Source organism: Cebus imitator, unplaced genomic scaffold, assembly GCF_001604975.1.
Source record: "Cebus imitator isolate Cc_AM_T3 unplaced genomic scaffold, Cebus_imitator-1.0 Scaffold127, whole genome shotgun sequence".
NCBI classification, from domain to species: Eukaryota; Metazoa; Chordata; class Mammalia; order Primates; family Cebidae; genus Cebus; species Cebus imitator.
This window is the reverse complement of record NW_016107442.1, coordinates 1,431,639-1,455,129: the sequence shown is the minus strand read 5'-3', so window position 1 is coordinate 1,455,129 and position 23,491 is coordinate 1,431,639. Positions and strand designations below refer to the sequence as shown.

Sequence of the window (23,491 nt, the reverse complement as noted above, 5' to 3'; positions counted from 1 at the left end):
ACTGTGTGTGTGTTTTTTTTTTTCCTATCTGTATTATCACATCACTTACTGTTATCTGTCCTTTTTGTGCTATACTACCTCGTCTCATCCTAAAAACAGAAATGTATCTGGTGGGTTTAGACATATAAAGATCTCTCATAATAACTTTCTTGAAATAATGATAAACTACTTGAATTCAGAGACGAATTCTTCATATATATTTTCATTTTTTTCTCAAATTTAAAATACCTAATTTTCAACCGGTGTCTAAAACTGTGAGCTGAACATAGAGCTAGCTTTTTTTAAAAAAATAAAATTTTGCATTTTTTTTCCCATTGCTTAGTTCATAGATACTGATGAAATGGATCAAATAAAGGTATGTTTTGCCTCCGGAAAAATAGGTGAAAAAGAAGGTTTCAGCATTCTATTATTTTGAATTATTTTTTGGGAATCTTAGGCTGTAGTTTTTTGAGAGGAGTGATTCAGAGGGTATGTTTTAGCATCACAACACCTGCATTCAGTCCATAGCTTTATGTCTTTCAACTCTGTACCTCTCTCCAGAACATCAGTGAGAATTGTACTTACTCACGGGGATGTGGTGAAGAGTGAATGAGATAACTTGTGTAAACCTCTTAGAATAGTGACCGTCACCTAGTAGGCTTATTCCTTGCACAGTGAATTAAGAACACGTGTTAGCTATTACCTCCGCAGTGCATTAGGAACCACTGAGAATAAGAAAAGGATAGTAATTAAGGAAAAACAAATCTGAAAAACCTACTTTCTCCAAGTATATGATACTATGCTGATGTAGACCCGTTAATAAGAAATCTGGTAGCAGTTGTTACTCCTGTATATATCTGAATTTGTTCAAACACATTGAATTCCTTCCAGCTTCTAGGTGATGTTGAGAATCACATCGCCAAGGATGTTGATGGAATGAAAAGGAGGAAACTCCCATCTGGGGCATGTGAAAGCAGGTTTGACAGCCGTAGAGTGGCATCAAACCCAAGGCAGGTGCCTTAGGGAGTGTGCCAGAGGAATGTTGGTGTAACAAAAAATCTAAATGCTAGGGCCTGCTGAAATATATCAAAATACTAAGAGAGCAATCTGTTCTCATTCAGCATTTCCTAAGAACCTACTAAGTGCCAGAGATTAGGAAATGTTGACTGAGAGCAAGCTGCTCTCTTTGGCTTTTCATATGGTTCAAAACTTACTAAGTGCCAGGGAAGAAGGGAGGGAATACAAAGATTTAGTCTTTATGCTTGAAGAGCTCACAGTCTGGTGGGAAAGAGACCAGTACATGAATAAATATTACACAGTGTAAGGGACGCTTACTTATCAAATACTATGGGGATACAGCCAAGATAAGCACTAACTTTTTGTAGGAGAATCAGGGGAAGGTTCACAGAGAATGTAAGAACGCACCATTTGGAGAAAAGGAGAAGTACTCCATAAAGAGAACTGCCTTTGCAGGGCCAAGGGGCTTGCAGAGAATACTTGCTGTGGCTAGAGAATAACAAATGAGGCTGGTGAATCTGGTGGTTTGGATCACATCATGAGAGCTCATTTCTGTTGTTTTAGAAATTAGAATTGGCTTTTTGGACAATGGAGGTCCTTTCAAGAGTGGTTGGTTCCTAGAAAAAATTCTCATTACCACTGTTACAAATATTTTGTAATCATTTTTAGAGGCAAATATAGCAAAGTAACAATCCATATTTCATTGAAATTGTATAATGCTCGACTCTGGAAGTAGGCCTTCTTCAGAATCATACCTAGCACAGAACAAATAAATAAAAGCAAATAAAAGCTTTTGATTTGACTTTAAATTTAACCTTGTTATGTGCTCCATTCAAAAAATTAATACAAGTGGGAAGTAAGTTCACTTTTTTGCCACTAATTTTACTATTCGCCCCTAATTGTATTGGCACAATTAGTATACATTTTCTAAGTGCCGAGAATGCTCCCGTAAATGACCAACTTCTTTCTGAGGTCATATAAAGAAAGTTATGGTGCCATCACTGCTTCATGGCAATTTTTAGAATTGAAAGAAATTCTGAAGTTTACCTGATCTAGCTTCTCACTTACAAACAGGATTTTTTAAAATTACGTAGTCTTCAAAAAAAATCATAGCCTCTGCTTGAATACATTCTGAGATAAGGAGTTGAGAGTTTCCATTTCTTAATCACTAATTCTTAGAAAGGTCTTCTGTATAATCAAATTTCTTAGGAGTTAACCAACCTGGGGCCCATTTCAGCCCTCTGGAGACTAAATAACTGTAATTTTGCATCTACCCAATGACCTTCTCAATATGTCAAGATTGATACGCCCTCTTTTCCTGTCCCTTTTAGAACTTAAGAAATATCTCTGGTTTCCTCAGTGGGACATTCGTTTCTGGAACTATATCCAGAAACTATACTATATATGTAAACTCGTCTCAAGCTAAGCAGCTTGTAAGTCATTTGAGTGTAAAATGTTACATCAGCTCTTTATAATTTTATTTAGATTTGGGAAAAGCAGAGAAATAGACAGTTATTTTAAATCAATTATTAAATTGTACAGTTAAAACAGATGGGACTGGGATATGACTACATCAGAGATAGTGTTTGCCCACTTTTTCTTTAATAGGTGTGCATAGCCCAGAAAAACTTAGAAGCATCAGGAATTAAATTGAGTTAGAGTTGCAATCACACTGTTTTCTAAAACATTTAAAACATTCCAATTTACATACACATTTTACAACATTACTTAAACAGATTTGACACCACTGTTAGTTATAATGCTGAACCTTAAATTCAGTTAAGGGTTGGAAGCTGTGGGTTGAGGTTTGAACTCTGGGTTGGTATTCCTCCTGATTTTGCCTATGGGACAAATAGTGCCGACAATGTGCCTCATCTTTTTTTTTTCTTTCTCCCAACTAAATGAAAAGCTAACAAAATTGAAATTTTCATCTCTCCACAATTCCTTGGCTGAAATTTCAGACAAATTGGGACTGTGTATGAATTATTTTAGACACCATTTGCTGTGATATTTCTGCTGAATATTGAAGTCACCTACTTTAGGCGCCTAAGACTGAGTACAAGAATCCTTTATCATTGTGTATATTCTGGTTGACTGATGTTGCACAGGATTTGCGTTTAGAGTTTAGACCCCAGTAATCATCATCTTAGTAAAGCACAATGGAAAACTGCTTTAAAGAGTCATGTAACAAAAGGTGTAACCAACTTTAGATTTGCAATGCTTGAATTCTCTTGAATGTCATTTCATTCTTTTCTGAAATACAGGATGAGGCATGACACTACCAAATCACAGTCTCATTGTTGGGTATTTTCTGTGTAACATAAGCTTTGTTTTTGTTTTCTCAAAAGGCGTTTAAACAGAAATCACCTTCAGCTGTTTCCTGAGTTGCTGTTTCTTGGGACTGTGAAGCTATACAGGCTGTAAGTAGACACAAATAGTTATGGTTGCTTTGGGTAGTACCTTGTGTTTTATTAAATGCATTTTGGACCTGTTTCTGTGTGCTTTCTTAGAATCTATTCACCAATAGATTAATGGATTAAAAGTTCGTGTTTTATTTTTCTTTAGGAAATTTATGACTTGTTTTCTGGTGGTTCCAGTTGTTTTATTTGGTTAGGCTTTAGTGGTTTATGAATGTGTTATGGTAATTGGATTATTTTTGGGGGGTGATGTGATGATGGTGAGATTTACCTACTTTTTAAAGGAAACTTTTGATTAAGTTTTGAAGGGAGAAAATTGCTACTGTGCTTCCTCTTATGAGGAAGTTGGCAGTGTGTTCTTGTAAAGTTGAGGGTTTTTAATGTCAGCTTTTTCGGTATTGTTTCTGGGATCAAGTAGTAGTGTTTATTAGTCCGAAAATATTATTATAAGGCATTTAAATAGGGCTGTAAATTTCCTCTTAAATGTTTCATTTAAAGCCAGAATTTCAGCCTCTGCAATCTGAGCGACTGTATGGCAAGGTTTTCATATCAAATACGTCATAGACTATTAAAGGAAGTAATTCCTTAAAGGAGCATAATGTGAGTATTAGGGAGAATCACTTTTTCCTCCCTGGAATGCTTTTGCACTGACCTAATGTGTAATAGTGAAAACACATTTTTGAAAGCATTTAATAGGAGATTTTCAGCCATATGCATGATTTTGTGCAGATGGGAGATAAGCTTCAAAGTTTTGGAAAAATAAATAGCAATGATTATTGAGGTACATGCATGTTATGAAAAACTGCTGGGTTATATAAAGTAAATTGTTCCAAGAGCCCCCACCTAGATGGTGGGAAGTCCCATATGGTAGTGTTTGTAGAGAAAGTGAGCATATTTCCTTTTTCTGAACTTGACTTTGTGGCCTACTAGTTCAATATGGTTATCAATTCCAGAAGAATGAGGACTGTCCTCCCACACTTATCACCCCACAGAATAGCCAGGATCTTTGCTACATCCTCCTGAAACCTTAACAGCATTAACTTATTATAGGGAGATGTTCCCCAGCTGACGTACTAGACCCTCTCTCTGGAGTCCTTCATGACATTGTTTCTCTAAGGATAGCCAGAATCACCTGACATTTTTCTCTTCTATTTTGTGTTCCCTGCTGCCCAATTGGGCCAATTTAGGTAAATTATAAAACTCAAATAAAGAAACCTTGGAATTACCTTTTTAACAAAAATTATCTAAGAACTATTTTTACTAAGGAAATTGGATGTAGGTTTGCTATAAAGAATATATGCATGTATATCAGAGAATTATATCTAAATATTTGTGGTTAGTTTCTAAAAAAGGTCAAAGAATTGATTTTGATAGTATTTCACTTTCCGCTTTAGTTATTGGTGACTGAAGGGATTTTTAAGGAATTGACTTGGATTAATTTCCCCAGTTTTCATGTGGTTTAACCCATTGCAGAATCCCCCATCAGCCAATTATATTCTGCTTGACATTTTGCCTCTGACAATATCACATAGAGGACCAAGAGATTTTCTTTTATGTTTCGTTATGATTTTATAACTTTATGCAGCTGTTGTATGAAAAAAGACTTGAAATCTTTAAGAGAATTAAAGAAACAGAATCCATAAACCTATGACAACATTTTCTAATTAATTAAATGCATATTAGAAAATGGGGAAATACGAAGCTGGAAAATGTGTTCAGATTTTTTTCTGTACCTTTCTGGCTCAAAGGATTTGTCCTGGGGAGTAATAACAGCTAAAGCAGTGTTTGTTAGGTGGAAGTAGTTGCAAGAGGGATGTGAATGTTTTTCGGTTTCTGAAGTTATATAGCTTGATGACTTAGCACTGAATATTGACAAATTGTTCCCCTTTACATGAGATTTGACACCTGATTTAGGCACTGGATGCACATAGAAAACTAGAGGTGGAATTTTTATTTGCATCCTCAATTCAGGAATCTTACTTTGAGTTAAGAACTGCTGCCTCATCTGAATTAGACTTAGGCAAATTGTTAAGAGTGATCTTTCTCTTGAGAGGTTAAGTTATAAGCTGCACATGACCATTTGTTTATGATGGTGATTATTAATTTAATTAAACAACTACCCCTGTAAGTCTTTAACAAACGAACAAACACTTGTGAAGCTGACTACAGGCTGGTGTAAATAGGAAAAGCAAGGGTGCAAGTTTAGGTTGTCTTCATGTGATACGGATGCCTAGTAGCTCATCTGAAACAAATATTCTAGCAGATGAGAAACTGTACATGAACCTATATACACAATATCCTTTATAATGCTCATTTAAAAACAAATTTTATTTTCACAAGAAGGACAAGTGACAGAACAGAAGATGTGGAATTTTTGACAAATAGTGGGAAAAAATGTTAGAACAAGGAAAGAATTTGATTGTTGTTTTATATCTGTGTGTGTATATATATATATATATATACACACATATACATAAAATATCAAATACTTTCCTTTGTGTGTGTGTGTGTGTGTGTATACATACTGTCAAATACTTCAAATATTTTCCTTGTTCTAAAGCAAGCCGTGGTTGCCCATACTGTATAATGCAGTAGAGACATACTATATGCAGAACTCATTAAAAAAATTTAGGATTTACCTCCTTTCCATAGATTGTTTTGAGATACGAATTGATATTTCGATTTCTTTCTTTTCTTAGTTATTTTATATTTTATTCATACTTAATACTATGTTTTCCCAGATATATCGCTAATGAAAAGAGTTTACCAGTTTAATACATAGTTTATACACTGAAGTTTGATTTTTAGTGTTGTTTGCTTAGATTGAAGCTAGTTTGGACATTGCGTTGCTTTGAGCTTTGGAATAAATAATCACTGTTTGACTACTGGCTGAAAATAAGATGCCAGGGGAAGAAACACACATGCTTTTCATGGACTCTAAGTGCAATATATAATAAAAGGAGGGTGTATTGTATATGAATTATGATTCGACACGCTTGGTTGCTGCTAGCGGTCAAATATACTTTTCCTTTGCTGTCTGCTCCAATTTCTCTTTGGACGGGTTGAGAGAGCACTACATGTTCAGGTCAAGATGTTTGCTCAGAAATAGTAGTACAGTTGCAGCTGTGTTTGTTGGAGTAGGAGACTAGTTTAAATAGCATTACCATTTATCCAGTCCATTAACAGAACTCTGTAAAATAATACCAACTCTGCATAAACTACAGGACAGTGTAATAAAATTACAAGCACTTGTTGACAGATGGAAAGTGTAAGTAAAGGGAAACTAAAATAAGGGACGATAGGTTAGAGGTAAAAAAAAAAAAAAAAAAATGCCAGCATGAAGTTTTCTTAACTCAGAGAGACTCTGTCTTCCCTTTTACTCCTCCAAAATCAAGGTTGCATTTTTAATATGAATCTAAGAGTAGAGAAAATGATTTTTAAAGAAATGTGGAGCTGGTTAACTGAAGAAGAGATTGCAGTAAATTCTGAAATAGTTGATTATGATTGATTGAAATTTATGAGTATGGTGTACAAATCTTCCTGATAAGTGAACCTGAAAAGAGGCTTAGGAGTAACTGATTCACACTTTCTGATGAGTTTGCGACTACTAATCTGGGCTCATTAGAGAGGAATTTCATTGGTAGTACTGTGGTTAGGCATTTGGTTATAAATATTTGTTTTGTGGTTTTTGGTTTATTTCTTTGAGTACATTATATTTACTGAGCCTTCTAACATAAGCTTAAGTATCCAAAGCACTTTATAAAAACCCATTTTTCACTTATGTCTGCCAAACCATACCAAAACTAAACAAACAAATAAAAATAACTGCATATGTCCCAGTGACTGATTTTCACTACCTCTTTGAATAAAAATTTTTATTTCTGGTTCTCAAATGCCATTCATTATTCCCCAGTGCGCTTTGGAGCGACTAAATTATCTAACATTAGGAATGGTATTTTTAAGGCCAAGGACTCTCTTTATGGCCTAGTGGATACTTACCTGAGACAAATAGATTTTGACTGCTTAATTTCATTGGCCGGGTCATAACTCATTATCTGTCAGATAGGATCTCAGATTCTCAAAATTGTTTTTGGTAACTGTAATAATTGGGACTTTCTAAAGAAGAAAACTTAATTTTTTATTAAGGCAATAATTTGTGAAGCATAACAAATATATAATTAAATTGTCTTTATTTTCCTTTCCAACACTACCATAGAAGGAACTTTAGTCTTTGTTTCTTTAATAGTTATAAAAGCAATGCATGCTCATTGTAAAAATGATTCAGAAAAATAAGAAAAAAATAGAAAATAGGAAGTAGAAATTACCTGTTATCTCACCACGCAGATACAGCCATTATGATACATATCAATAATTATCTTAGAATTATACTTATGATTATGCATGTAAATGCTAGTTAGATGTGTATTATGAAATTTTTTTAAAAAAATATCTCCAGGGTCTAGCATAAGGCTTGACCTTTAGAAGCTTTCATTAAGTGTTTGATGTATTGAATTATATCTCTGTTGGGCTCAGGGTTTGTAACTTGAATGGGCAAATAGTATCTCTGCAATGGCATTATAAATAGTGGAGAACCAAATTAAATTTAAAGGATAACTTGCTCAATTAAATGTTTGATCCCCCTAGGTTTCCTAAGCATTGAAGGGTTTTAGTAGACACAACACAATCAAAATGATCCATTTTTCACATAAGTGAAATATACCTTAATTTAATAAAATGTTATACTTATATAAAACTAACTCCCTAGTTCTTGGATGTCGATTTAGCCTCATAGGTTTCCTGGAGTCAACCATAAAAGTAGAATACAACAGCAGAGCCTGTGTACAAATTTCTCTTGAATTAATTTCTGCCAGCTCTGATTAAAGTGTGGGCTACTAGAGGTGTCAGGTGCCATAGTTTCCTGCTTCATTTTACTCTTGGCCTGTTTGGCCCCTGCCACAATAAATCCGACAGTGGTTGTGCAGGAATTGCAGGTTACAGTTGCTACGGTTACTGTTGTTCAGCCAGACCGACATCATTACTCATCCAGCGCGCTGCCATGATAGCTACCGCTGATTTCTGTTGCTGAGACTGCCAAAGAGCTTCATGTGCTGAGGAGGAAAGTTCCGTCGAAGGGTCGAAGGTGGCGTCAGTGTTCTAATTTGGTGTAAGAACACACTATCTGAATTATATACTGATACTTTGCTAAGGGGAACAGATTGACTTTGTATCAAGAGAGATAAAACTTAGAACTAAGTGTTCACTTTCAATGATTAAAACACCAAGTCCTTCATTACTTAGGTAACTTAATAATTACTTATTGGGCCCCAGGGACTCTGTTTTTGCCACTTAAAAAAATAGAGACATACAAGGAGTATTTCATTTGAAAAGAAATTTTTTAAAATAAATTTTTTAAAAATTAAAAATTTATAATTTTTGGTAACACTAGATAACGAAAACCTTATTTTTAAAGAGGTAAACAACAGACTTGATATATGGTTATCTGAACAAAGCTCAGAGTAGCTATTACCACTCCTCATGAAAGAAATAAAAGTGCAGAGCCCTGAACAGGGCCTACTTTTACTTTTATTTTTTAAATCAACTTGTAATCCTATGACTTAAACATTCTAAATCCAATGAAGATTAAGATTATATTTGAGATTTTGCCAGATCTAGTGTTGATGGTTTTTACTTCAAAGGGATTACTAATAGACTTGTTACTAAAGAAAGCCAGCAATTGTCGTGTTTCTGCTGTTGCCAGCACACAGAGTGGACCCTCCGAGTGTGCAATCCACAGCACAGCTCATAGTAGAACAAAATCAAGTGCAAGAAGGTTTTTCTCACTCAGCTGTACTTATTTAAATGGCTGCTTTCACAAATGCAAATGTTTCTAACCCCACCAACAAGTACTCATGGTCTGCCAACTTGAATTTGTAGAATACTGTGATCCATGCTCAGGAGGGAACTAACAAAATATGTGGCTCCATAAAATATGTGATGTTTGTGGGCCTCAGCTGTTGCTAACATCTGACCTATACTATGTAAATTAATGCCTAGAGAGTTCATTGGGAGTGATCAAATCTGTGAATTTAAGTATATCATGTGCATGTAAAAATTATATACACATCATCAGATAATAAAGTTTGTAAATAATGTAATTGCCACTACAATCTCATGGTTATGATCTTTGGGACTGAAATTTACATAAATATTATTTCTAGGAATAAGGGCTAAGGTTTTAGTTATATTTAGGTGATTTGAATGTATTTACCTTATGTTTTAAGATACTGAAATCAATTTAATTTATATTTTAAGGGAGGTGGTGTAAAATGACAGTGTTTGAATGTCTACCCAGATACTTGCTGTTCTGTTACCTTTGAAGTCAGTAGACACCCCTATTGTTGAGTTTTCATATCTATAAGATGGGAAGGATCATGCTGTTTACCTTCTAGGAAAGCACAGTAAAATTTAATTCCATATTCAAAAGTTACAGAATTATATTTGTACTATTGTCATCCTTTCATTGCAAGCAAGATGGACATAATCGTCACTCAGATGTCCTTGCAACTTGCCCTCATTCAGCAAAGTTCTTGATTCTATTGCACGGCCCTCTTGCATTTATCATTACTGTAATAACACATAAATATGTGTAGTCACATTAATTTTCTTACCACTGCAAATTGACATGAAATGTGCTTTTGTACCAAGTTATTTCTCTTTACTTGGCTGTAGAAGGTACATTAGGGCCAGGATATTCTTAATGAGATCTCTTTAAGTTGATGATTCATATAGTTTTAAAGTTCATCTACAAAATAAATTAGGGAAAGAAACAAAAAGACTGTGACTCAGGAACTATTTATGTTAGTGTATATATTTAGATTGCTGTTTTAATTATGTGTTTTTCTGAGTGACAAAGGAAAAATACAAAGCTTAGAAAATGCTGAGTGAACTCCTTAAACTATAGGTAAAGTGTGCTGAAAGTTGTTCAAAAGATTTACATATGTTGCAAAGGAACATTTTAAGTACTAATAAAAATTTCGTTTTTAAGATAATAGAAGCTTAATCTGTTAGCCTTGTAATATGTACATATGATTTGATCTATGGAACATTGTATAGGTGATTTTAAATGTATTTTTAGACGACTAATTATGTCAAAATCCAGTAAAAATCTGCAAATCTTTTAGCACTTTTAAATTGAAGCAATGTTACATGATGAAACAAGTTTGAACCAGAAGTCATTTTGTTTTACGTTGTTGTTGTTTTTTTTTTTTTTTACAATTCCAGTACTTCTCAAAGTAGACAGCATTATAGTTAGACACAGAGTGTATCATTCATTACATGTTACCTGTAACTGAGTTATACTCCGTGATTACAATCACTCAATTTTTTATGGAGGGTTAACCTTACAATATTTGATAATTTTCGATATAAGAAAGCTTTGGATGAACGAATTAAAAGAAATTAATCTTAGAAAAGTAAGCAATGGAGAGTAAAAAGACCGGTCCTTGACAACACCCATGGCCTAGGGTACAGCATAGAGGTGTGAAACGTTATTAAGAGAACATCTGTGTCTCTTGAAACATCCCTCAAATGAAAGTTTACAGCCAAGTATGGCAACTTGATTTAAGTGTTAAAAAAAAAAACAACAAAAAAAAACTTAAAAGAGAAATAAATGAGTCTGGAAACAGAATGGGAAAAAAATAGCTTTGCTCCATCACGATAGGTTTCTTCTTCTAGTGAAAGATTAAAGCTCGAAGTATGTGAATAGCTGAGAACAGCACAGAGAAAGGTTGATTGCTTCCCCTCCGACACTTCCAATTGATTGAAAAAAGCCTAATTTAAAGTTCTGTTTGTTCTATGTCTTAGACCATCAGAATTCTCTTTTAGGACCGGAGGAATGCTCTGGAGGAAAAAGAATCCAAGGATAAAAAGTCATTGCAAGCCAACAATTGTTCCTAATCCTCACAAAATGCTGGAGAAATTAAATTTATTCTTTATTGCTCAAAGTGTTACCTAGGTCACTGGGTGATGGGAAAATTGGACTGGAAGTCGAGTAGGCGCAAGCTTTGTTTTTGTGTCTAGATGCTTAACCTTAGACACGACAAGGCATCTTAGAGTGTTGTGGGAACTTGGTTCAGAGCATTAACACCAAGACTTTTATTACCCTGGATTTATAATAGGCTGTGCTGTCAGGAGATGAAAATGTTGTGTTTACATTTCAGTGTTAAATGATCATTTAATTAACACCTAAGGGAAAAAAAACTTGTGAAATTCTTAGCAGCTTTTATTGTTGGTTTCCTGGGAGGTTTTAATATCCAAGTTTCATTGAGATTTTTTTTTGTAAGTAAAAACACAAAAGACATTATAAACTTTTTAAGGAAGACAAACAGTTTAACCTTGACCCTTTTTATCTAAAATATTAATTTAAATTAAATTTTAAATCTGGTATTCTAAGTTTCTAGACTAATATATTCAAATATATCTTAATTGAACACTGCTTTTGTGTAAACAGTATAAATATATTATTGAATTTATATGATACTTTTTATATGGTAAAACATTTGAAGTTATTAGTTTCTCTTAAGAAGTTTAAAATGTTTAGAATACTGATTTAAACATTTTGCATCTGTCAAACTACCACTGTAGTTACATTGTTTAGAATCTGTCTCAATGTAGGTATTTATATGCAAGCATATTCTATTGATAAGAGTTACATCATAATTATATTATTTTTATCATTAATTTGGATATAGTTACTTCATGATGAAAGAGGTTTATATATACAAAATAGGGAAGAATAATGTCATTAATATGAAAATTCAGATTCACTTAATTAGAAATAACTACAAGATTAGACATTGTAAAATACTGTTATTTACTCTTGCTCTTTTTTGAGAGAGTTAATCAAAAAGAAATGGTCTCAGGCAGAGTGATAACAACTGGAAAATATAATGTGCACTGTCAAGAGTAGCTGCATAGTTAGTAACACTTTAAAGATACTTTTCTAAAACTATTTCTAAAATTTATATCTTTTTTTCTCATTTTATCTGGATAAGAAGCTTTATGCTCAAATATATGAAACTTAAAAAAATTTACCAGTTTACATGCTATTAAAGTAAAATCTTTCTTAATTTTTTCAGAAATAAACAAATCATTATGATGTAGTTTTTTTCTAAATATACTATTTATATTCATACTGAAACAGAAATGCTTATCCATTTTTGTTGTTGTTGTTTAAATTCAAATGGTTCAGAATAAAATCCACTGTCTGTATTATTCCTGATAAAGACGTGCTTGGAAGATGGAATGCTGTTAAAATCTGTTAATAAAAAGCCCTGCTTTTAACTTAGAATTATATCCTCACTTGCAAAACACTACTAAGCATTATGTAGGCACTTTGTATGATGTTATATTCTCTACTTCTATCAAGTTTCAGCCTTTCTGCAAGTTTCCTCATTTTTTTTTTTAACACACGTTGATCTTTTTCTTCTAAAAGCTACTTCTCTATCCAACTTCTACTCACAAAACCCATAAATAGGAATATTGCTTTACATTTTCTCTGCTTTACATAAGCACCCATCTTCTGGTTGAGTTAGTTGCAAGATTTAAAAAAAAAAATGCCCAGAATTATAAAAGAGCGAAAGGAGAGCAATAGAGTAACAAAACCTGTTTATTTAATATAATGGATAGCCAGTGTATTTTAAATGTTATAGTTCATTATACCAACTGACATTCCAAGCCAATCAGGTGATATGGGGTGGTGGGTGTGCAGGGGGAAGTGGGAGTTGGGCATACTGAGTGCTCAAGAAACACAAAGTGGAAGAACAAGTATTTAGGGAAATTATAGGAAATTCTATTTAACATAGATAAATGTATTGCTTTTATGCTAAGAAAGTCAATGCTGTGCTTTTATACAGAGAATGTCAGTGTTAAAATTTCATACATTAGTTTTTTGAAATCTCTGCTCAGAAACTAAAAATAAATATTTCAGTATTTATTTTAGATAAACTCTCCAGGCTTGCCTTTCATAAAAATAGGCGTAACTTCTAAATACAATCTGCGCTAACAAATATATTTGATGGTTACTCTAAGCCATTTCATGTATTGAGGTTGGAAAATAAGATATCTAAAAATACTCTGTATTGTACTTGGCAGTGATTAGCTAAAATTAACCTCCCCTTTATATCATACTCTTTCACTTGACTTTCATGACCCACCATAATCTGGTTCTGTATGACCTCTTCAACATCATCATGCTATCACAGTACATCTGAGGCATTTCAAGCAAGCAGATTTTCCTGTTGCTGCCTGGAATTCCCAACATATTTCTGGACTTCTTTCGTTCCTCCTTCCTCCTTAGATAGGCCTCACCTCCTCTATTAAAGCTTTCTCAGTGGTTTTAGTTACTTCCACATGATCATTCGTTATAATATGGTACAGACTGTTGATTCTATGGTACATTATAATGTGATACATACGGTTGATTCAGGCTGCCTGGGTTTGAGTCACTGAATATGTCATCTTGAAAATGTCACTCAATTACATGCCAAGTGTCTCAGTTTCCCCTTGTGTAAAATGAGGATGCTAGGATTATGTTTCTTATAGAAGTGTTATGTGGAATAAATTATTTCCTAAATGAACTGAGCTTACTATGGTACTTGGCATATAGTAAGTGGTATGTACTTTTACTTTTTTTTTGCTTCCTTTTATCATTAAAACTGTGTCACTGTTTCCTGTCTCATATAATGTGTTGTCACATATAATTCTTTAATTATAACATGTGTATTAACTTAGCCAAGATTCCTGTCTTATATTAGTCTTTGTTTCACATGTAGCATGTAGTACAATGGAGGTTGGCTAATAAATACCCTTTTGATGGAATAGTGAGAAATTAAGCCAGATAAAGACACTACCAATAGATTGAATTTGGGATGATATCTGTTGGGGTATGGAAAAAGCACAGGATCAGAAGTCAAAAGGTTTTTACTAGTTATATTCATAGTTCTGCTGATCATTGGCTGCAGATGCTGAGCAAAGGTACTCACTTTCTTTTTGAAGATGTGTTTCTTTGATTATATGTAAGTATTTAGTAAGTCAGATAAGGGAGAGACATGCCCAATGTATTTACCATCATATTACCAGAATTTAGCAGAAGGCCTACATGCCTCTAGGGAATATTTGAAAATAATTGAGGGAAAGGAAGGAGATCAAAATATATCTAAGATGTATTCTACCTGTTTTTCAAAAATTTACAGAGAACTCTTCACAATGGTGGAATTATTCATGGTAATAAACCAGGAATTAGATAATTAGGTTGTGGATAACTGATTTGAGATTATTCTCTCTCCTATTAGCTTACATTTTGAATGGCTTTGCTATTAAATGTGAATTGTTTGAAAGCTTAGGTTAAAAAATGATTAAAGGAAATTTGATGTTTATGCCTTATCAAGTGGTTATCTTGATACTTGATAATCTCTCAATATGAGGTAAGTGGTGTACAACTGAATTAGTTTTAATAATCACCTGTCTCTCAAACATCACTAGTGGTAACATGAAGAAATAATTTAAAAATTAAAGCAAATGAAGAGAATTTAATGGGTTTGGTTAATAAAGGTTTATATATTCATATTTGTGTTATAATCTTTTTGTAATTGGTTGGAAACAGGGACCATCATTTTCTGTAATTCTCCCTAGGAAATACATTGTGCACCCTGGACAATTAATTTTCCTGACCTTTTGAGGATAACAGAATGTGTGGAACCTGAATACCCTGAAGGCAAAGGAATCTGGAGTCTGTTTCTAAGAGGAAAGCTTCTCTCTGAGTTGGTGTGGGTTTTCTTTCCCTCTCTTGAAGGGGAATGAATTCCACACCTAATGAATAGTTTCAAGGAAAGTTGTTAATCAGGTACTCCAAGTGACCACCCTGAATTCTTCTTTTATTACACAGGAACGTGAGGGAATGAGAAAGCAACATAGTTACATTTGATAAAAGGAAATACCTTTTCTCCCCTCCCCACCCACCATGTAATCCCTTGGAATTTAGTTGACTTGGGAAATTACTGCAGCAAATAATACGTTTGAAAAAGCAATGTTGTATGAACAAGAATAATGCTTGTAGCTACAATAATTATGTTAAAAATCACAAAGTATATCCATCATCATATTTCAGGGCAAGAGATTTCACCTAACGAGGTTGGAAAAGAATTTTTCCTTAGTTCTTGTCAATCCCCCAGTGAAGCATGACATACAGGCATTGCTGTTATCAACATTATATTTCGTTCTTTTCTGATTCATCAGATATCATTCTGTTGCTCTAAAATGGGAAACTCAATCAAAATCAGATGAAGACCATTAAGTAAATGTGACAGAGGGGTAATAATGAACTATAAATATAATTCAGTCTTATTCGGATGGACAAATGTTATTCTTCAATCCTTTCCCATTTAGAAGCCATAGTCTGATTTAAAAGGAGAAAAGTGGTTTAAAACAACATTAGAGTCCAGATATTTCTGTTTTCTAAATTAAGTTACCTGAGTTGAAGAACACTATTCAAGTGTGAGTAAACATGTTTTGATAAAAAGTTTTGTTATTTCCAAATAAATATTTCACCCCCAATCATCACTGTGATGTCTATTACAAGATACTCACTTTGGTTGTTGTTGTTGTTTAATAGTATGATTCAGTTTTAGATTTTTAAAAGGATAGTTCTTATGCCCAATTCTCAATAATATATTGTTCCAATATCTTTTATTTATTACCATACTAATTTTATATTAGATTTCAAAGAAGTGATGTCTACAGTGTGCTCTCCAGTGATTCGAAAAAAGTGTGCTGTGGTCAAATGTGTTGGGAAATAATGAAAGTCACATCACCTATGGTGGTTACAGTGTACACTTGTGTATTCATCTTAAAAGCATACGGCAATAAATAAATCTGTTTAATCTTTTAAAATTTGTTTTTCAAAGTTATTTGACTATAAAGGTCCCTCTTCTTTCTGAACTATTACTACTTATTCTCGTTAATCCAGAGAGCAAAGCCAGCCTTTAGCTTTTCCAAAGAATAGTTACTTTTATTACTTCCGATTGAGATTTTAATAAAGACAATTTAAGACCTATGGGGTTGACATATATCATTATTTTTCTCGTACCAATGTTGTCATGTATAAGAGTCTTAATAGGCCATTCGCTTAATAGATCTATTCTTTTCAATCCATCTTTGGAGACGAACTTTGGCATTCTGTTGCAACCTTGAAAAACAGAAAAACTTAGAATATTTTATAACAATTTCATTAGCTTAGCACCACTATTTGCTTTAGGTGTTTGTGTGTGTGTGTTTCTTGTGTGTGTGCACGTGTGCACACACACACACACAGCCATTCAACTGTTTTAAGGACTTTAACATTTTATAGCTTAACTCTCTCTCTCTTTCTTGCCTCAGCCAATTGAAGCACCAGAAGTCCTTTGTGGAACACCTGCTGTGCACAGCACTCTTTAGTAACACAGTGAGGTGTGCATCATCTAAGCTGGTGTGAACTTGCAGGAGTCTTTCTCACTCTATGGAGAAGGTGTTGTAGCCAAAAGCTTTTTATGTACAATTTGTACATGATTGGTGGACTTGGAAGTCATTGCAAAACTAATTTGTTTAGTATTTTTGCCAAGACCAATCTTTCCAGTATTTGAAGACAAAATAACTTAGATATGAGGGTTTAGATACAGGAATAAAACAAATGGAAGAAATGCTTATAATTCTCCAAAGGCATCTGAATGTTGCCTCTTACCAGGACACTTAGTATTAATCATTACTGGAATTTACTGTCCTATCTCTCAGAGCCCCCTAGTATGTTGCTTTGGGGCCACCAATTTTTATTTATAGTTAATAATTAGTGAAAAGATATAAAAGAAAACAGAAACATAAAATTAGAGTATGACTCAAACCCAACTATTTCAAAGCTTAATATTAAATAAACTTAATATAAATAATTTACTTCAAATTATACCCAGTATTTGCACACACACTTAATCTTTAGATTTTACTGTGCCTAAAGATCTATTTTTAATTAGTTTGGGCTCCCTCTTCTTAAAGAAGCAGAGCACTTGAACCCTCCCATTCCCCTCCCCTGGTGTATTCTTCTCCTTTGGTTTCTATACCATGTATGTATCATAGTATGTATTTTGCTTATGTTGTTGTCTGTCACTTCCAATTAATGTAGAAGCATTGTGAACACAGACAGTAACAGCAGATGTACAAGAAATACAGGTTGAGTGAGTGAATGAGGGCCTAGCAACAACCTGCCAGAATTTGAATCCTAGCTCCAGTGTTTAAGAGGTGGGCAATATACTGCCATTGAGAGAGTGCCGCCACCCTACTTGGGGGGTGGTGCCCCTTTCCTTGTGTGGCTGTGCAGTACCTAATGATAGACGCCTTCCCATATGCAGATGTTTTCACCTACTTTTTATCATAATGAATCTATAAACCACTAGCTTAGGGACTTAGGAATGTGCTGCTTTGGTTAAGTCTAGCGTATGATAGAAGCTGTTAATTCTTATATTGTCATTATTGGCCTACTAACAAAATCCCTTCCATAGGCTGTGCATTCTGTGAGGGCGTGGACATATATATGCAACTCTGTTCACCATAGAGCACTATTCACATGCGCTGGGTGCTCAAATATTTTCATAGGCTGAAGGAAAAGAGTAGGGAGTACAAAGGACCCACGGAATCACCCTTCACGGTAAATAAGCGAAAGTCAGCATTTGAAGCATTATCTTTTTAATATCTTTGCATATGTTCTTTCTTGGTAGTGTTTAAGTTTAAAAAGAAGAGCAATCAGTAAACTTGTTCAGTCACTGTATCTAAGCCCTTAGGCCTAGGTGACTTTTTGTACCAATTTCTTCGCTGTAATATGTTAATTCTGCTTATGAAAGCCTGGAGAAAGGCCTGTCCTACAAGACCTTTTGTATTATTTGTCAGTTCTTTCCCAATATTTTTATGCATCTGTGTGTGTGAGAGATTTTGTTTTGCTTAATTTGCAAATGAAACAATATGACTACAAAATTACTACAAAGTTGAAATCAGTAATATAGTAGGAAACAACTGAGGCAGACGGTTTAGTCTCATCATTTTGTGTCTTTACATAGGTTGCTAAGGGGAAACAGCTTACATCATTTAGTGAGCTTCCACAGCTCTTTGCCATTCGAGAGCATGTACTTCTGACATTTTTATTAGGCTTTTGTGTTTGGTCAGTGTATTAAATCCAGCAATTTATTCCATTCCACTTAAATTGTCTTCCCTGTACAAGGGGTGGAGAAGAATTCACAGTGTCTGCACATAAAAGGCCATTATCTTATCTTAGCAACTCCAGCCATTCACTCCTCAGTGACTCATAACAGCTCAGCCAGGAAATACAGAACTGTATCTTAGAGGGTAAGATCATGGGATTGAGAGAGTGATGAGGCCTGTGACATCGGAAGGTGGTGAGTTCATCACCTGCAAGAAAGGTTAGCAACCTTTTGCTGAGCCTGACCTGATAGGCCATTTAGTGGACAGACCAAAGCTTGCATCCAGGAAACATGCTCTGCCTATGATCTTGATTTACTTGTAGCTTATAAAGACTACTCAGGTGATCTTATAGTTATTTTTCTTGCCCCAAATCAGAGCACCTCCGTTATCAGAAAACTGAGAAAAGCACACTGACACTGATACTTCCTGTGTATTGCACCAGGCAGGCTGTAGAGCAGACACACAGAAACTTTTGCTCTTGACTCTTTTTTTTTCTGAGACAGGGTCTTGCTCTGTTACCCAGGGAGTGCAGTGGTGTGATCTCAGCTCACTGCAACCTCTGCCTCCTAGGCTCAAGCAATCCTCCAACTTCAGCCTCCCAAGTAGCTGTGACTACAGGCACACATCACCACACCCAGCTAATTTTTGTATTTCTAGTGGAGACGGTGTTTCACGCTGGTCTCAAACTCCTGGGCTCCAGCAATCTACCTGCCTCGGTCTCCCAAAGTGCTGGGGTTACAAGCATAAGCCACCATGCCCAACCTGTGTTACTCCTAATACAGTCTGCATTCCACAAAGATAAATACTTTCTGATTGGAGGAAGCGGTGATGGTGAGAACAGAGTTAGTTGTATAGCTTGCATAAAGTAAGAACATGATCCAGAGGCTCTTCCAAGTACCTTATATATATTAATAGTTCTTCATTTAATTTTCAATAATATGAAGGAGAACCAAATTGCAGATGAGAAAATTGAGACCCAAAGAGATGATGTAATGTGTCCACATGGCAGGCTGGCATTTGAATACAGTGCAGTGTTCTGTACCACGTATATTAACTGCTCTGGGGACAAGAGTTGTAATTGCTTTTAAATCCTCACCTCACTTTATGCATTGTTAATTGTGCTTACAAGGAGCTTGTTATCCTCTCTCCCCACCCTCATTCCATCATTTTCCAAACTTTAATGTTACCCTTTGCTCCTTTTCTCTCCCTTATTTCCACTGTCAACTTCTGTCAATTCTACCTTCACAGTTGGTTCATCCATCTTCTTCTTTCCCTCTTCGGTAACGTACTTCCTAATGGTGCTCTCTGCTCTAGTATTTCTTCATCTATACTATCCTCTGTCTAACGGCCAGAAGCATCCTCCTAAATACCGCTAGGAGGCTGGGTGCTGTGGCTGACACCTGTAATCCCAGCACTTTGGGAGGCTGAGGTGGGTGGATCACCTGAGGTCACAAATTCGAAACCAGCCTGGCCAACATTGTGAAACCCTGTCTCTACTAAAAATACAAAAAAATTAGCTGGGCCTGGTGGCTTGTGGATGTAGTCCCTGCTACTTGGGATGCTAAGGTGGGAGAATCACTTGAACCTAGGAGGTGGAGGTTGCAGTGTGCCGAGACCATGCCATTACACTCCAGCCTGGGCAACAGAGCGAGACTTCATCTCAAAAATATATATATAAAATAAAAAAAAAAGTAAATAAATAAATACAGCTAGGATCATGGCCCTTGCCCAGTCAAAGATCACTTTGTATACAGGCACAGCAGTTTAGATTTGAAAAAACATTTTTTCATACATTACACTCAGAAGTACTCTGATAGATAAGTATCACCATCTCAATTTTCTAGATGAAGTAATTGAAGCTTAAAGTGGTTAGCCTAATTACTAGCCCACCTTTCTAGGGCTAGTAAATAGCAGAATCATTATTTTCCTGTAAATTTACCCAGCTGCTATAGTCTAAATTCCAGTGCTGGCCTTCAAGTTCTCTAAGTGGTCTCAAGCTTTTGTTCTTATTTCCTGGTGTTTTCTCACTATACCACGTACTTAAGGAGTGACTCAAGGAAGCTAGCTACTCTTGAGCCTCAGGACATGCCTCTGATATTTCTTCTGCCTTCTTTACCAGATAAACGTTATTCACTGCCCAAGAACTAGATCCCGCCTTCTCTGCTCTGCTGACCTACTTGACTGAACCCAAGAAACTGTGACCCCATTTACGAATCAATGCTTCAGGCAAACAATGCTCTCCATTAGGAAGCCTCTCACAGCAGAGAGCCCAGCAGAGGCTATCCCTCTTCCCTGGAGTGTTTCTTCCTGCCTCTTCACTGCCTGACAATACCTCCCATCCTCGTTTTTTGTTACCAGGATGCCTTATACATCTCAAAGAAATGTTCTATCGGGGTTCATATTTATTTATCTCATTATTATCTTTGGTTTTGGTCCTTGGTTGGAACTTGTGTGTTGACTGAAAAACTCTGCCTGATAAACTCAAATGTGTCCTTCTCCTGTGAAGCTTGTTGGGAGGGTTTTATCTGAGCCTACTCCCTCTGCAGTTGTTCCTGGAAGCATCTCTCCTTTGTATCCATAGTTTTATGTAACAGTGGTCATATATCATAGTGAGTATATCTCCTATCTCTCTCCTAGAATTCAAGCAGCAGGTGGCAAATTTATAGTGAGTATATCTCTATCTTTTTCCTTCTAGAATTCAAGATATTGGTGGCAAATTCATAGTGAGTGCATCCCTATCTCTCTCCTTCTATAATTCAAGCTACTGGTGGCAAATTCTAAATATTTTTCATGTTTATGCTTCCCACAGCACTTAATACAGGCCTAATAAGCACATAGGATAGGCTGGATAAATACTTGCTAAATAAATTCAATAAGATCTTTTCTTTTAAAAACAATTAAAAAAAAAAAAAAAACTATGTATTGATGTTTAAGTTTTATAAAGACTTTCATTCTTTTCCTCCAAGTCAAATTTCTATTATTGAAACAGAAAACTTGCTTCTGAAATGAAACAAAATTTTAGTGAAATGATGTCTGATTTTTAAACAGCCTTTGTAGTTGGAAATAACAAAGCGTGTTTATATGTGCAAATTGATAAGTCAATAGAATTTCCAGGTAAATACTCATGGCTGTTATTGTATGCCGTCACATTTATTATGGAAACATTGTTTTGTAATTTATCTGGGAATTTCAGAAAAATGGCATGTGAGTCAGCATTCTGTGGTACAGAGCCAAGTTTTTGTGGGCAAACAGGGTAAGATTCCAATCTTGGCTTCAGCAGTGCGGTGGGTAGGAGACACTTGCTAGGCCTGGGTTCCTCACCTGTGGATGGATGCTCCTTACCTCATTGGCTTCTTGTGAAGATTGAATGAGTCCGTGATGTCAGGGAAGTGCTTAGACTTAGTAAATTCTCAATAAATATTCGCTATGATGTTTTTAGTAGAAACACTGACACATTACTAAGTTCATGTGCGCTACACATGTGCTTGAAAATGAGGACATTTCCCTTTAATTTCTGAAATGCTGGGTGATGATGTATACCCAGAATAATTTTTCTAGTCTGTGAGCTTATTGATGATGCCTTGGTTAAAGCCCTTCACTTTTAAGGTATTTCCTTTGATTTAGCAAGAAGACATAAAACATTGAAATATACAAAATAAGTGGCTATGGTTAATGGATTAGGTGCAGATAAATGACACCTGTCCAAGACAGGTGATATCTCCCTTCAAGATGGGCTTTAAGTCTCTTCTTTCAGTCGGATTGAACCAACTTTGGTGAAGTTGCCAAAGAAAGGCTGTGCATTGATTGCTTTAAGCTAGTGGAGATATGTCTCTTGACTTCTTCATTGTTGTGTGAGTGAATCAGGGCAGGACTCTAATTGGAAAGAGAAAGGTGGGGCAGAGGGGGTGCTGTTGGATGTGGGGAAGTAACCAATAACATCCTCTCCAATTAAGAACTTAACATTTTAATTTTTCACCTGATTTTTACCACAGGAATTTGGATCCGTTTTCTCTTACAGCATTTTTTAATTTTTGTGAATAAAATGGAACCTCTTGGAATTTGGATTTCTTTGTGACTCATTTCCTCATAGAGGGATAATAAAACCCACATTTCCAGTTTTTGAGATGACTATTAAAAAAAAAAAAAAAAAAAAAAAAAAAGCTGTGTATGACCAAGTGCCAGCAAGCCCAGCTTGCTTTTTGAGTAGTTACTATTGTTGTTGCCATTTTAATTTTCTTGGTCAGGATGTCTTAATTTTATTTTGTCTCATCTAGACTCCAGTTTTCTACTTCCAAATTTTTACTTTATGAATCCACATTGGTGCTTTATCACCTCATCCAAGAAAAAAACCCATGAAGGTTTGTTTTTTTTCTCTCAACATTTTATAAATTACATGCTCATACAATCTCATAGTGTAGATATTATTTATGCAGTTTTAGAGATCTCTTTATCTGCTTCCTTTAAACTATGAGCTTCATGAGGACAGAGACTTTGTTTTGTTCACTGTTGTATCCTTAGTATTCAAAATAGTGTATCGCACAAAGTAGACTAGTAGTTGCTCAATCAGTGTTTTCTGAAGGAAGGGAGAGGGGAGGAGAGAGGAGCCCTTTGTGACCTACACAGTTTAGAGGACTTTCCAGTTTGTGACGTTCTAGTTAAGACATAGGCCGGGCGCGGTGGCTCAAGCCTATAATCCCAGCACTTTGGGAGGCCGAGGCGGGTGGATCATGAGGTCAAGAGATCAAGACCATCCTGGTCAACATGGTGAAACCCCATCTCTACTAAAAATACAAAAAATTAGC

At 35.2% G+C, this 23,491-nt stretch overlaps 1 protein-coding gene across 12 annotated transcripts in view; it reads left to right on the top strand.

Moving 5' to 3' along the window:
• Nucleotides 1-23,491, top strand: part of SLIT2 (slit guidance ligand 2) — a 377,791-nt gene that overhangs the window by 13,537 nt on the left and 340,763 nt on the right. For all 12 annotated transcript variants that reach the window (XM_017540559.1, XM_017540557.1, XM_017540558.1 and 9 more), the window contains exon 4: nucleotides 3,345-3,416. In XM_017540559.1, the coding sequence (XP_017396048.1) occupies nucleotides 3,345-3,416 (72 nt within the window). The remainder of the gene's footprint in view (nucleotides 1-3,344; nucleotides 3,417-23,491) is intronic.